This window comes from Cavia porcellus, unplaced genomic scaffold (assembly GCF_034190915.1).
Source record: "Cavia porcellus strain 051 isolate PalLab524CR breed Dunkin Hartley unplaced genomic scaffold, mCavPor4.1 scaffold_24, whole genome shotgun sequence".
Lineage (NCBI taxonomy): Eukaryota > Metazoa > Chordata > Mammalia > Rodentia > Caviidae > Cavia > Cavia porcellus.
In genome coordinates, this window is record NW_026947507.1 from 43,560,602 (window position 1) to 43,576,855 (window position 16,254).

The 16,254-nt window shown below is 35.2% G+C and overlaps 1 protein-coding gene across 4 annotated transcripts in view; it reads right to left on the reverse strand.

The window, feature by feature from the left end:
* Window positions 1-276: 276 nt before the first annotated feature.
* Fzd3 (frizzled class receptor 3) overlaps window positions 277-16,254 on the reverse strand; it is an 85,185-nt gene continuing 69,207 nt past the window's right edge. For all 4 annotated transcript variants that reach the window (XM_063234970.1, XM_063234971.1, XM_023561467.2 and 1 more), the window contains 2 exons: window positions 14,782-15,015; window positions 277-11,054 (listed from right to left, as the gene is read on the reverse strand). In XM_063234970.1, coding sequence (XP_063091040.1) covers window positions 10,841-11,054; window positions 14,782-15,015 — 448 coding nt within the window. In that variant the 3' untranslated portion in view covers window positions 277-10,840. The remainder of the gene's footprint in view (window positions 11,055-14,781; window positions 15,016-16,254) is intronic.

Consider the following 16,254-nt stretch of genomic DNA (forward strand, 5'->3'; position numbering starts at 1 on the left):
GGTGTTATTGTACTACATGTATAACAATGACCAGAGGTGGTTCTTACCTGTATTGACAAAGTGAGGATGAGAGCAAAGGATGTGATACAGGACGGTGGATATTTATATATGCATCTATGTCCCATAGCACTGATTCCTATATGATTATTAATTTAATATTTAGTAATACTATAAAAATATAAAATCTAATTTAAAAACAGAAGTGTTAATATTTTAAATAGACCGAGTCTGGAAGAAGACACAGAAAATTATATTTAATCAGATACTAAGGCCAGAAAAGAGAACAAATTATTTAATTTTATTAAAAAGTTCCAGTTTATAACCAAAATATACAACCACTACATTTAAAAGTTTGTACACTCACAGTTAAAGTGCTAAGAAAAAACATTTACAAAAACTGACATCAGTCTACTGTAAACAAAATGAATCTACAAGAGCAGAGAGCAAAGCACACCCGGCTGTGTGAGGGACAATTCATGCTCTAACCAAGCGCACTTGCCCTGTTCAGATCCCAGCAACGGCAACGTTCCCACTCATCTGGAAATGCATGAACACTCTTGATAAATGCAGAAAAAAGGAACAGGAAGAACTAATGCCACAAAAATACAGTCTTCAGTGTAAACATTAACTAGATGTGTATATGATAAAGCAAAATTAAAATTCCAGAATCAATTTTGAATCACCTCAGCAATTTAATTCAGTGTAGGGTTTAAAAAAACTAAATTGCTAAGTACCAGCTATTTAGAAATAATACTCTTTTAGAGTGAGAAGGATCATCTTTCCTGCCCTTACATCTCTTGACCAATTGTGGGCTACAGTAAAATGGGAGCTTAATTTTACAAGGACGGATGGTATTTACCTGTAAATTTCCTACCAATGAGCAGAGCTGGAAGAGAGACCTAGCAGTGAGCTGAGGTAGAATGAGATGGAAACACAGTCTTATATTTGATGAGGGGCCGGGGATTTAGCTCAGCAACAAAGTGTCTCTAACAAGCACAAGGTCCTGAGTTCGATTCCCAGTCCAGACAAAAAGACTCTGATGAGGGAAATCTGGGATGCACCAGACATCCCTTTACTGAAGGAGAAAAACAGAATCAGCAGCCTGATTTCACAAGACCCATAAATACAGTGACCCGCTCCCTTCTTCAAGGTCACTGAAAGCATACAGTACTTCCAGATATCACATGGCTTCAGGGTAAGGGAGCAGAGTTCTAAGTTAGGTCACTTTGTGGTATTTCTTGCCTCAAAAGAGCCTCACCAACACTAACAAAATAATTTTCACTTTTGTTTTAAAGTTCAATATTTTGCTCATTGAGGCTAATTTGGGCAACATCAACAAGTTTGCTTTTAAATGCAGATTTCTATAACTGACATAAAAGGCTAGAGTCATTAAGGTTTTAATATGAATGGGTTAAAGCAAATTTCTACTTCTGAGCATGTGAAATGGTCAGTTTGGAAGTACTCATACGGACATTAGGGATGCAAGAGGTGGACAGAAAAGTTTCGGGGATGCATCCGTTGAGGAGCAGGTCAGACACAGTATGCACATGGGCAGGGAGCAGAGTATCATAAACACACTGTCTTGGAAGAAGTACACTGAACAATCATTGAGATTAAAGTTAGCTTTCTCCACTGTAAAAAGTGAACCAGAAACAAGATGCCTGCAGTAATTCTAGAGTGTACTATGCACTAGATTAGCTTTTGTTGGCTGTTCTCCTTATTATTCATAATAATCTAATTTATTTGGGGAGACATAATCTAAGTTTGGAACAACCTAATAAAACAACTTTCTAGATCAAAAAACTGAGTTTCTTGAACAGGAGCTTCATCTTTTTATATGCATTTTTATACTCACAGACTTTCATTCTTATACCATGAAACATAAGTGTAAAGAAAATGTTTAAGTGAAACTTTATAGACACTTGACTATATAACATAGTATTCATTATTTTATAGACTGTCTACCAAGAGGATAAAATTCTTAGTAAAATTTGAGTCAACACTAGAAGTAAGGAGTTACTCTGCCTCTAAGTGATACAGACTAATACGTACTTTGATTACTCTGATAACATCTAAGCTTGAAAACTATACATGGATTTAATGAAAGGTGTATATAATGAAAGGCGAAAGATAGTGCTTTAATTTGATAAAGTACTTTTAAAGACCCAAGAATTTATAGCAATAAGACAAAGCAGAATTTTCTTGAAAAGACTGGTTTTCTGTAGAGTCTCCTTCATAAAGCCTGATAGGCAATAAAAAGAGCTGGGATGAGAGCTTAATATGAATATTCTAAAAGACCTTTTGTTTGGTTGTTTCTTGACTACATATTATGAAATTGTTAACATTTGGTCATTTTTGACTTAAAACTGGCAATTTCATATAGCTCAGAAATGCTGCTTAACGATGTTCCTGTAGTAAGAACCTCCTTGGCTTGATTCTCAGACAAAACAAGTAATCTACAACAGTTACGTACTGAGAGAGGACCAGCAACCCATCTAACTTATACAATAATATGCAAGGCCAAGACAGAATAGAAAAAGGCTCAAAAACTGGCTCAGATTAAATAAACATGAGCTCTGGGTATGACATATTACAGAAAGTGAAGTAACTGAAGATCACTATTAACTGTAGATAAATATATATTTACTATCAGATTGAAGTTCAGAAAAGTCTTTTTGTAATTTAAACATTTTAAGTCCAAAGAAACAGCTTCCACAGCTATTTGAAATAACAAAATAAGCAAGTTTAATTTAGCTTTGGAGTTGTCAATAAACTTTTCTTGTCAGGGTTGGAGGAAAGGACAGTGGTAGTGATATCTTCCTCCTGCAAAGTGTTTGTCCAAACTGCAACCACTCCCTCATATGTACAATACTCTTAAGCTTCAATGAGAACTCAAAAAAGATTTGACAATTGAAAATAAAAACAGGAATTGTGTGAAGTTAGTGTTAAAGACATATGAAACAGGATTATCCCAGAGAAGGGAAGGATTACAACAAGATGAATGATAAAACATTCAGGGTTGGCTTGATAACTCACAGCTATGGTACAAACAGCACCTGATGACAAAGAACTTTCAGATTGAGGTTTTTACATGAGAAGAGTCCTTTTCATGAGTTTTAAAATTTGAAGTTCGCATACAAAGAAGACACATTATTATTTTCAAGTATCTATTCACTTCAGCTTACTATAAAAAGAACTGCTTTATTGATCTTGTCAGGAATAAAGTATTTCATGTGCCCCATTGACAAGATTAGTTCAAGGAAAATTTATCTGAGGCAGGAATAAGGGAAGATACCTGTCAATTTCCTTTTCAAAACTGAAAACTGAAGGAGTAGCTAGATAAATAGGAAATTGGTGGATAGATGAATATAAATCACCCTATGATTACTTGGCTTATCTTATAGAATATCTTCTTATCAAAACCCAGAAAATATTCAAAGAAACCACATCTTGGGTCCAAATTTAACAAATATGACGATGAAGACTTGCAAAGCCAGAAAATGGAAAATTTGTTGTCTTTATGAGCACTCTCAATAGCATGACAATATGGTCACGTGTTGTTTATAAAGTGGACACTGTCTGAGAAAGGTGTTGCAAAGCGATTTTGTCTGAGTGAGTATCTCTGGGTATACGCACAATCTAACAAGCCTCTGAGGTCATTATAATCTTATGGGACCATTACAGATGTGGCCTGTCCCTTACTGAAACATTGTTATATGACATGAACATATAGGCATCTCTAATTAAAAGGGTGGTATCTAATTTAATATCTGGGAGCCAGAAGGGTTAGATGATCCAGTGAGATGACATAAGACAAGGAAACAAGTGTAGCTAAAGATATCACACTAGAAGCTCATATACCTTCCTGTTTTAATTTTGTACTATTCTCTCTATATCACACCTCGAACGCAAAACCTGTATTGTAAATCTGAAGACCGGAGTGTTCAAAAGATTGAGATGAGCTAATGTAGATGATCAGAGTGAAGACCATAATCTTTAAAAGGAATATGAAGCTCTTTGGCCTTTTTTTTCAGAGAACACTATTAACCTGCAAGAGAATACTGCTGAAAGATGAACTAAATGGAATCTCGATACTCTACAATAACTGAGGAGCCTTTCTGGAAACATCCTGCATAGCCAGAAAAAATAACAAACCTCACTAATTTATATCTAACTATTTTAAGCAGGACATTTACTTGCCCATGACTACCCAGAAGCTACATTTATTCAAAGAATATAAGAATGCAGTTGAAGAATAACTATAATGGAAAACTTCTATCAGTTCCTTTATTAATTTCTTTCAGATTTTATAATTATTTTAATGTTGGCCAAAACTTACATTTTAAAATGAGAAATGAGCTCCAGTGTTATTACTTAATTGTTCATTAATTTTATCCTGAATTCAGTGCTTAGGATCAAACCCAGAGCCTTGCACATGCTAAGCAAATGCTTTAGCCTAACCTCTGTGAGTTTATTTGTGTAAAGCTCAGGCTGATGAGACATTTTTGTGTAAGAGAACAAAGACCACCAAGTTTTATGACTTTCTTTTCTGTGTATCAATTTCAGGTGCTTACAAAGACTTTTCCCATAAAAAAGGTCAAGGACATTATTTATAACTCTTCACTTTTCTTATCTCTAATATAATCATCCTTTTAAAAAAATTACTCAGATCATAGATGGAAAACAAAGTTAACATATCTGAATCCTATCAAGGTAAGTCTAAATTTCATTAAGAGTACACACTAATCTAATAAATATGGTTCATGGGAAGAACAATAAAAGTAGCCCAGAATTAAAATTATAAAATAGTCAAAGGAGAACCAAATTAGAGCTGGGTGAAATTTGATACAACCTAATCTGATTTCTTCATTCTCTTCATTTACAGGCAAGAAAATAGAGGCTGTAAGAGGTAAATGCTTTGTCCAAGTTATATAGCTCACTGAAAAGAAAGGCAAGACGAAATATACGGCTACCTGACTCAAAATCTTGGTATACTTTTAAAATAATGTCATGTATTTTTAGCAGTCCTTAAAAACCTTTTCCAATTTAGAAAATAGAAACTATTAAACTCTAAGTTAAAAAACAAAATGTCAATAAGCATAATACAAAGAAATATTTACAAATTATGTAAGTTTGTTACATGACAAAAACCTTAGGGTAATAAAAATAATAAAATAATTATCTAACTTAATAATATTATCTATTACTTTTAAAGTATATGTCAGAAAATGTAACAAGCTTGAAAAATTTAAAAATATAACTTTACTGGTTAATGATAACTAGCAGAATCATAGAATACTGACTTAAAATTCTTAACCATTATAAGGTAAAAAATTTTTTCCCTATATGAGAAAACTGGTGTAGTACTTAAAGGGAGAGTAAATTATGAACAATGGGATCAAACCAATAAAAATATCCATAAAGGACACAACAGACTAAGGTGACTTATTTTAAGAATATAATGTAAAGGAAATAATCCCTCAATGCATTTACGTAGATTGAATTAGTTTATATTACAGGGAGCAACATTGTACTGGTTTAGGGTTTGATTAAAGTATTAGTGAAAACTTTACTTTCTTTTATATTTATAATGACAAAGTTTTTACTTTTTAATTAAAGCTCACCAAGTAAGAAATATGCTTATTAACTTACATTAAATCTTTACAAATCAACAAAATAAGAATGCTTACAAAGATGACTGGTTCTGGATAGATTTTAACATTTTCTTTCCTAGAAGCTGTGGATCCTGAAAGAAAGTATAATCCTGTATCAACATGACCATTAAAGAAGTATAGGGTTAAAGTTAGAAAAACCCCAGGAGACTGACTTATAGTCAGATGGAAGGTGAAGGGCATTTAGTCTTCCTTTCCCAAAACTCGTAACTGGAACACAACCAACACACACACGCACACATACCCATGAGGAGAATTAAACTATAGAGATGCCAACATATTTTTTTCATATAAAATAGATCAAACTTACATAAGAATAATGTATGAAGCTGAATAACTAATAGCAAACTGCTATTAGCTACATAGCAAACTGAATTAAATGTAAATATTGTACTTTTTCCCATTTTAACTAGTCATAAAAAGGTTAAAAGAATCAAGAGTTCCTTTGTAAACCTTCGGTCTATAAAAATGCTATACTTTGTGTGTGAAAACAGAACACAGGTTTTTAAAAAAATTCACATATACACATACACATTCATTCTCAGTGCCATAATTTAACACTTAAAGTCTGATGATGATTAAAATCAACAAGTTATAGTAATCACCTTTCCAAAATTTGTTCTTAACCAGAAAGGATTAAGTAACATAGTTAACTGGACTCAGAAAAAAAGTTATAGGACCTAGCTTTCTCTTTATATTGTTACAAATTTGAGTCGAGCCAACCTAATATACTTACACAATTCCATATAAAAGGTAATGTATAATGGAGATCCCCAAATTTCTGTTAGAAATGACCTGCAAATTCAACCTTATAAAATTTGAGTATACTCTGGTGTAACACACACAGAGCAAAATAATTCAAAAGAATAGTTATTCTTGAAAAAAAACCTTAAAACAAAGAAGGTTAACAGGGCCACTGAGTTAAGGGTTAGATGAAATGAATATTGGTCTAATTGCCTATTTTGTTGTGACTGCTAACAGTAAATACCACAGCTGGGTGTGGTGGCAAATGCCTGTAATGCCAGCATCTGTGAGTTCGAGGCCAGCCCTCACTACACAGTGAGACCCTGTCTCAAAAACAAAAACAAAACAACAAAAAATGCCAAAATACTACAGAAGACCATATTCTTGTTTTCTATAATCACCCTAAATTCTAACAAAAACAGTACCAGTCCAGCAATTTTTAGGTTATGAAACACTATAAATGTTATCTCATTTGATCCTCACAATATCCAGTGAGGTAGGTTTGGACCAAAAATTGTCTTCTACTCATTTTATACTGAAGAAATCATAACATAAGAAATTAAATGACCAGTCCACTTGATATCATAATTATGGATCCTTAAATTCCCAAGCCCGGTAGAATTTTATTATGTTAGATTATGTAAGTCATTCAAATATGATTATACCTAAATGCATCTTTGGCATGTCAAAAAGCAATATAAAAAAATCACCAGAAGGAAATTTTGGTATAATAATGTCTTCTAAGTTCTAGCCAATGATCCGCTGTTTCATCAAAAATTGTAGTTACACTTATATCATGGCCATAAAGTCTGATCTACAATGGATACAATTTCAGTTATTTCCAGGAGGTAGGAAGTAACTACCTCTGATGAGATTGGTTAAAATGCAGTGAATTTTTCTAATTTGAAAAGATTCTTAAGAATTTTTATAAATCGGCTTTAAAAAGCAGCAGAAAGGTGTGCTAGAAATTTTATTCACTTAAATGGTGCACAGAGCTCTAACTTAGCATGAGCCTAACAAGAGCTTAATCTCTTATTTCTGAGAGTCACTATTCACTTTTAAAAACCAATTTAAAAGTTTAGCAACATGTACATATATTTCTTTCATTAAAACAGTAATATTACTCTAGGAGAAATAAGCTTCATTTGGTGTAATTTAAGCATTTCTAACTCATTTCACTTAGTTTAAATTTAAGTCTCATGATGTGGGGCTGGGGATTTAGCTCAGTGGCATAAGTGCCTGCTTTGCAAGTGCATGGTCATGAGTTCAATCCCTGGTACCGATATAAAAAAAAAAAAGTTTCATGATGTGAGCTGTTCATGAATTTAAATACTTATTAAAAACCTTACTACATGCTAAGTTCTGTGCTGGTTGTTGGGTTGTTTTTTGAAACAAATTATTGTTTTGAGCCAGTACTGTCTTAAATCTTTTACCTAATTCCTGGATAAAACAATATTACTGAAATCAAAGTACTTTTTAAAAACTTTTAGATTATATATTAACTTTCAAGAGAAAACTATTGTTTCCTTAGTTGTCAACTGTACAAATAAAACATTAAACACAAATTAAAGTTAAAGACATGGCAATAAAACTCTCCTGACTTGTTCAAGTTGGCTGAATCCAGTTGAGACTTAATATTGTTGTTTTGCAATAGTCCTTCGATGGTCTCTTTAAAAAGAAAAATTAATTTGAACACTAGCTTGACAATAATATAGTCCAAACTGTTTCTTAAAACAATGAATTAATAATGTCATATAAATTTTGTAGAACAAAATTAAAATACTACTGAAAGGTCAATATAGCATTCACATATATACCAACAATTTGTTTAATAGAGAAGATACAAATAAATGTATCAAATCTGGAGGCATAAAGTTAAGGTTTTCATAGTAGTATTCACTTAACTGTTTATATACTTGGCCCACTTACACAAGAATACCAATTAACATTTTGGCAGTTAATAATACAATGCAGATGGTGATGGATGACAACATCTTTGAGCTCAAACTGGTAACTTCTATTTTAACCGCTTATTTTTGTTTATGGATGTTTGTTTTGGTTTTTCATGCTTATGATTATCGACAGAAAGCTTCCTGAATTATTGACTTATTTATCAATAAATTATAATTTGGGCCTTCAGAGAAAGAGTCTACTGTCAGTTATGAGGGAATTCAGAAATTTTCTATTTGAGTGCTAACTGTAGTTCCAAGAAGACAAGGACCAAGTAAAAAGTATAACATTTTGGGTCAAGTGTGCAAATATATCTTAGGAAAAATTAATGTCAGAATTTATGTACTTTGAAGGAATCAACATGATACAAAAATAAATTATAGCTATTAGAAAACTGATTTTTCTGCCTCATAAAAACTTTTTTCCTGATACCCAATTTCTTGGTAGCCTTTGTCTTAAAAGAGGGAGGGAGAAATATACACACAAACTAAACCTAAGTCAAGAAATGTACTACTATGGTCCTCAAATAAACCTCTTAGATCATTGGTAATCTGAATCCCTCATATTTCATAATCCTTTACAAAGTTTTCAAAAGAACTTTTGCATGATTGTTTTCATTTGACCTTATTAATTTGTCAACTTTGTGAGGTAGGTAGAGTAGAAATTTATCTTCAATCTTCATTTTCAACAAGGAGACCCAGGCTCAGAGAGGCTTACTTGTTAAAGGTCAAAAACTAGCGTATGGCAGAGCCAGGCCTCCCTAGAGGCTGCAATATTTTTTCTAAGTGTGATTCCTGGATTACCTGTGTAAGAATCACTTGTTATTTTTATAAATATAGATTTTAAAGTCCTACCACCTTTGGCTTATTGAATAAGAATCCCTAGGAGTAGAGCTGAGAATTCTGCACTTTATAATAATAAAGTAGAAAACAACTGTGTATCAAGTAATGACATGTAACCATATCATTGAATCCAGCTAGATTTCATGTAGTTCAGTGTGATTCCATGAGATCATCACCAGGCAGGGCAAGTGAGTTTAAAACAACAGGTTTCAGGCCTGGCTGCAACTTAGAATCATCAGGAAAGTTCATTTTCTTTTTTAAAAATTGAACTAATATCTTTCCTTAAGTCATCCTTACCTGCAGTCGGGGTTGAGGATCACTTGCATTTTCTACATAATACATCCAACGTTTTCCAGGAATTTTCTATTCTTTCTAATCAGTTTCATGCCTCATAGAATTCACCACCACACTGTAAGTTATTTAAACTTTACAAGATAAAATTTCAAACTTTTTGACTTGATAGTTTTAAGATTACTAGATATGCATAGCAAGACTAATCATGCTCCATTTAGCTACAATGATTTTCAAATACCCAAATTAATCACCACTTTTGGCTTAGAGAATATATTTCAGCTTTAAAAAAGGATGGTCCAGAAACTAAAATTAGGGATGTGGAGCAAGAGTTGCAGCCCACTGGCTACTGGCAATGCAAGAGCAGACGACCAGCTCACTACAGGAGGGGCCTGGGTACCAGGGTACAGTGGCTTTGGCAAGGTCACTGACATCACTGTAGAAAAGTACAACAACGAACACAGAGAAAATATTTTGCCATTTTGTAACTGTGATTATCACAAAAAGCCTTATAATGTGTGATGCTTATTACATGCCTCACAGCATATCTGAACATGAAGTTTTCTATGAATCAATAATGTAACCTGGGAAAAGATGGCTACAAACTAAAATTTTTCCATCATGCAAATGGATAAGTTATAAAAACAGCCAGTAAAAGTAATATTTACAAAAGTAAAAAAACCAACACAATTACAGGGGGAAAATGCCCATCTCCGCTTTTATTCCACTGCTAAACCAAATCTTGAATATCTCCAAATGAAGTATATTTTGACAGAATTTTGAGACTAACCAGATTCTTCTGTTGACTTAAATTCTATTAGTGAAAATACCCTTGCTGATTTATCAAATTCTCCTATAGTTTAAAAACAGTTCTTTTCACTTAGTGGAAATAAAACTACAAAGACCTGCTATTCATCTGAGAAATAAACCTTGCATAGAAAATTTCTTTAATTCTGAAACTTTGTGTTATTAACAGAGCTACCAGAATGTTATCTCACAACTAGTTCATCTTATACGAAAGTTCACTACAAAGCAATCACCACACATTAGGATCTTTCTAAATATAAAATAAGTGGGTTTATAAAAATGCTTACCAGACAAATAATTATCTCTTCACAACCTAGAAAGAATTATTTCTGTGATGTAATTCTTAGTGTTTCGGATAGCTTGATGTTCCGAGTTTGACTCAATATAAAAAGCAAAAATTTACCTTCCCGATGGACACACGTTGCACCTGACTGAAAGGAGGGTAACAGTGAGTTACAGCCACCAGTCATGCAAAGGCAAAGAACAGAATCTGCTTTTCATGTAGCACGACTTTTCCACCTTAGACAAGACACCTTAAGCACTGGTTCCATCCTCTTCAATAACCCGATTCATGCTGGTGCCATGTGTGATGTGAGTCATGGGATTGTTGCTGAGGTCTCTGATGCTGCTGTGCCGCGACTGTTCGTTCAGCCGGTGGGAACTGCTGTGCCGGGAGTGGTCCGTCAGGCGGGACATGCTGCCGTGAGGTAGTCTCTCCTCCATCCCTCGGTAGCTGCAGGGGGTGTACCTGTGGTGGGAAGGTTGATTTTGAAGCAGGTAACAGAACACACCAGAAATTCCCATATTTTTCATGAAATGAGTAAGAAACCAATCATGGGAATGCAACAACCATTTTTGATTGCTACAGGTTTATTAAGGCTGTATAAACTGTCTGACATGGATAACAAAAAAGGGGAGTAACCTCAGATTCTGGGATAAGGCTCTATTGCCTGCCAAAAGACAAATGCTCAGGTTTAATAAAGCTGACTCCCTGGAGCTTTACTAAGTATGGATACTTTCTCCTTGAAGTAGTGGGGTAGGTTGAGGGAGAGGAAGAACACCAGCAGAACAAATGAGGCACTGCTCTGAGCAGTAGAAGACTGGTTATGATCAGCAGACATGCAACCTCAGATTTACTACAAGACGAGGGCCGGAAGACAGACCATGGAGAATCACAGGTGAAGTTAGTGAATGAACTGGCAAGTGCGGAGGACAGTGTGTGCCAATGGCTTCTTTCTGGACAGCCTGGCGAACAGTGGAACTGGCCACCTTAGGGGCCCCGAGACGGTGAAGACCGCTCTCACCGAAGCTACATCCTAACCCTGAGCCTACTGCACAGTCCTGGCAGCCTTGAGAAGTCCACTTTGAGCTCTGAAGCTCCTCCACACAGCGTGTTCCCATTTAGACTGAAAGGCAGCACTGCGGCCGTCACATTTTTTCTTCTTGAGATCCTCACTCACTGAACCCCTCCAGAGGCAAGAATATTGTAAAATTCCCGGTCACAACGAATGGGGTGTTATTAGGTCTAGGCCCATCAAGGTCAAGAAAGTCAGCAACAATCTTTTATTAGTCCTTCACTTATAAAGCTAATGTGCTATTTATTAATCTTTCTGGTTTGACCGCAGACTCTCTCAGGGTAAGGGCTGTATTTTATTTCTCTTATAATCTCTACTGCTTCAAGAAATACTTTTCTAAAATATTTTCTGTTCACATGCTCATATATTCTTTTACATTTAACTTAGGATAATAAAATGCAAATAAAATGGAGTATAATTTATAATTTCAATGAATACATTTTTAGTTTTGTTTTATTTTTGCAGTGCTAGGGAGCCACCCAGGACCTAGAACCTGATATGTAGTTTTCTCTGGGAGTCCTCTTGATGGGTTCATAGGTCTTTCTCCTTTAAATGGCTTCATGAAAATCTATTTCTAATAAATACAGCAAACTACACAGTATTCCAGTAATGACAGAAAATCAGTTGAAAAATAAGAACAAATCACCATTTGAAAGTATGGATGGGTATGTTCTAACAATATATGTTGCAATTATAAGTAAAACTGAAAGTATATTTTTTACACTAAAATATATATATATATATATATATATATATATATATATATATATTTCACAAAAAGTTCTTCAATATGAACAAATACCAAATATGAACATCCTGCCTCTGGATAATTAGGAATCAACTAAATAGAAAATTAATTAAAGTATTTAATCTAAATTGTGTATGTAGGAATTAACGAATTTATCTTTTGAAAGTCATTTAAATTAATGTGACTATACATTCTAATATGTAATATGAGAATACAGTAATTTTAATATAAGCTTAGGCAAAACAATGAAGAGGCTCATTTTGCTGTGGCTGTTAAAAAGATATTATTGGACACACTAAAATCAAAATGGTAAGACTTGGAGATGATTTCTTTTTGATTCTCCATGCCATCTGCTCCTGCTAATCTAGATACCTGGATTTACAGTAGTTTTGTGATGTCTCGTTAGACACTTCCTGGCCTTCCCTTGGCATGTCACCTACTTCCCCACCCTATCACTTTCTCCCAAACCTCCACTTACTTACTCTGCCATTTTCTCTGTTACCCACCCTTCATCTCACTGACAATTAGTTATTCTTTGAAGTTGACAAGAAGAGTGTAGGTGTGCTGTACACAGCACAAGACCAATAATTACCATTTAGGATTCTGTAACAGGGTAGGTGCTGGGGTCTGAGTCCCACAGCCAATATATCCCGAGATGATGACAGGGGCCCAAAAGATAGCACCACACGTCAAGTCAGCGTTAACTGAAGCAGAAAGAGGTCTCTAGGAGGTGGCTTTGGAATTATGAAAATCCTTGGTCAGACTTTTAGGTTCAACATAATCTTGATCTCTCCAATCTTTCCTGAAGGTCTGAGTGTGGCAGAGGGTTCTAGAGTAGCAGTTCATGTACCATAGTTCAGCAGGCCGCTCTACAGTTTGGGGCCCTGAATTTCTGGGAAACTCCCATATTACTCTTGAAGTCATTATAAATACATATGTGTATCTCTCTATCCAGTGCTGTGCTACACACCGAAGAGGAATACAGAGGTGTATATCATCGACTCTCATTCTCCAGAAGCTACAAATTTGGCAGAGGAAAGAAACTACTGAAAGCAGCATAACCAAAAGAACGATAAAGACAAAAACCAGAAAATTAACTGCCACAGAAATTGGAAACCAGGAGCCTAGAGAATGGGTGTGATTCTGATTAAGCAGAAAGGCAGAAGTCGTATTTTGGTCTCTGACTCTCACACCATGCACCTGTAGCACAGCTTTCTTTATGTGGCTGTAAGCACATTCTTTGCCCACTGTTTTTCTTCCTGTAATTCTGAGAAAACTGAGGTTGCAAACACTGCGGCTTTTAGGTACTAGTATTTTCATTCAGTTTCCCAACCTTATAAAAAGGGAAGAAAAATCTTTTTTCTAGCAGCTAATATGAATCCGTCACCAACACCCATCATTTCTTCTATGTATCTTTGCAATCAGTTCTTCCTCTCTTCCCACTGTCACTGCCTGCAGTACACTTGGTCACCTCTCAAATGTCTTCCCGCGAGGCTCCGAAGCAGTTTCTACTATCATTGTCTTAATCCTCTATATTAACAAGACAGACGTCCCACAAGTGTTCTTCTATAAGCAGTGCCTGAAACACTCTCCCCACCGGAATACTCACTCCCTTTGTTCTTCTACTGTGCCTAATAAACATGGGCCAGAAAACCATGGCCTCATGGCCAAAGCTGCGCTCCGTCGGATTTTGTAAATAGTGTTCCTGGGTTATAGTCATTCTCATTTGACTACAAGCTGCTTTCAGGCCACAACAGCAGAAATGAACAATGAATGGCCACAGACACAGGTGACTCACACAGCCTAAAATGTTTACGATCTGGTTCTATGTTTGAAACAGTTTGCTGATTCCTGGACTCTACTATGGGACCTACATTTTACTTTAACTAAAAAGTGCTATTCGATAATTGTGGTAGTGTTCCAAGTGACAAGGTGGGTTTCCTTATTTAATTTTTATATTACAAAGGGTCAGATGCACTATTTCTATTTGGTAGATCAGGAAGCCGAGACTTACTTTTCAGACTCATGCACTTAAATCACCACGTTGGCTACACCAGCTTTCTAAACAGACTGGGAGCTTAGGAAGAGCAAAGATCATGCCTCAGTCATCTTTGCATTCCCAGGGGCTAGCACAGGCAGGTATTTTGTCATTTTTACTGAATTAATCTTACTAATCTTTTCCCTGCTCAGCGCCCCATGATGACTCCATATTGCTTACTTTGCTGTATCTAATCTAAGTTCTAAAGTCCTCTAACTGGCTTTATGTCTGAAAATAATCTGGGCTGAGTCTATGCAGCAAAGTTGAGAAGCCTTAATGCCATTCAGCCTCTGCTTCCATGTCGGCCACTCTTCACTCAGCACAGGAGACCCACCTGCCATCACGCGATCGGTGGAGGCTGCCATGGTAGCTGCTCACTTTGCTGTGGACACTCCCTGCTTTGCTCCTTTGGTCATCCACCATAGCCAGCTGAGTTGAAGATGCGTGTGTGGATGTTCCCTGGGTGGATGTTCCTCTGGATTTTCTTATAATAGGAGTGTTTGGGTCCCTCAGGAGCGACTGGGCGAAGTCAGGCTCCTGGAGCACCTGCCGGCTCTCATTCACTATCCTAGAAAATACAATAATGTGTTTAAGATACAGACTAACAACCCAGTATAACAGACCAAAAATACTGCTGTGCAACACTGACACTATTCTTGAAATTAATTGGCCTCCAAATTAGGCCATTAGGACCAATTCAGGGTTAACAGAGGAAAGAATTACAAGAAAAACCCATGTCCATTTGTGCCCTAAAGTGCCCTAAAGTGTCAATTTGTACAATGGAAAGAGGCCTGTGCTAGAAAAAACAAATCAGGATTTTAGTTCCAAGTCTATCAATAAGTATGTGATTTTAGGCAAATCACTATCCCTTCTGCCTTCTATTTTCCTCAACTAAAAAATGAAGGTATACCCTAACTTCACCCTTTCTAAAAAGGTCTCTTGTTTTTTTTTGGGGGGGGGGTTTAAAGGTCTCTTTTTTAAGTTAAGGAATTTTATAATTCTTAGGACACCAAAACATTACAAAGACTAAGTTCTAGGCATACTAAAAGCCAAGGAAAAAAATATTTAAAGGGATGAATTATTGTCAAGAGCAAATTTTTAACTGCTATGAAAGGGTTAAAAGTAAATGTTTATGACAATGAACAGCAATTAAATAAAAGCAAATTAAATAGATCTTTACGTGTGTGTTTGTTTATGTAAGTGACTCCCTATGAGAACCAGAATTAAAATCACATAAACAATCTCACTAAAAAATAAGACTCCAACATGTACAGACTAGATCACATATTGAGAAAGTATATTCTAATTTGCAAACTACAAAAGTTTTGCTGTTATTTTTGGTAATAGGGTAGAAGGGTTGGAGAGCCACTAATATTTGTTGACTATAAACATTCTCTGATTTTCTTGATAATGTTATTTTTAAAATTACTGTATAATAAATCACAAGTAGGTAATGATTAAGTCCTTATACAGAGAAAATATACCTTTGTTAATCCCAAAGCCAAATGCTTAATGGAGACACCAGAAGCCACTAGATACTCTTTTTTTTTTGGTACCGGGGATTGAACTCATGACCTCACACTTGCCAGGTAGGTGCTTATACCGCTGAGCTAAATCCCCAGCCGAAATATTCTTATTAAAACCCAAAATATAACAGTATGTAACTGCTATCACTCTTAATTAGCCTTGTTTCAACAGCTCCAAACTGCAATTAGACAGAAGAAATAAATTAAGGTTATAATATTTTTACGTATATTAAGAATAGAATAATAGTCTATCTGTCTATATCACTTTTGGTATATTTGGC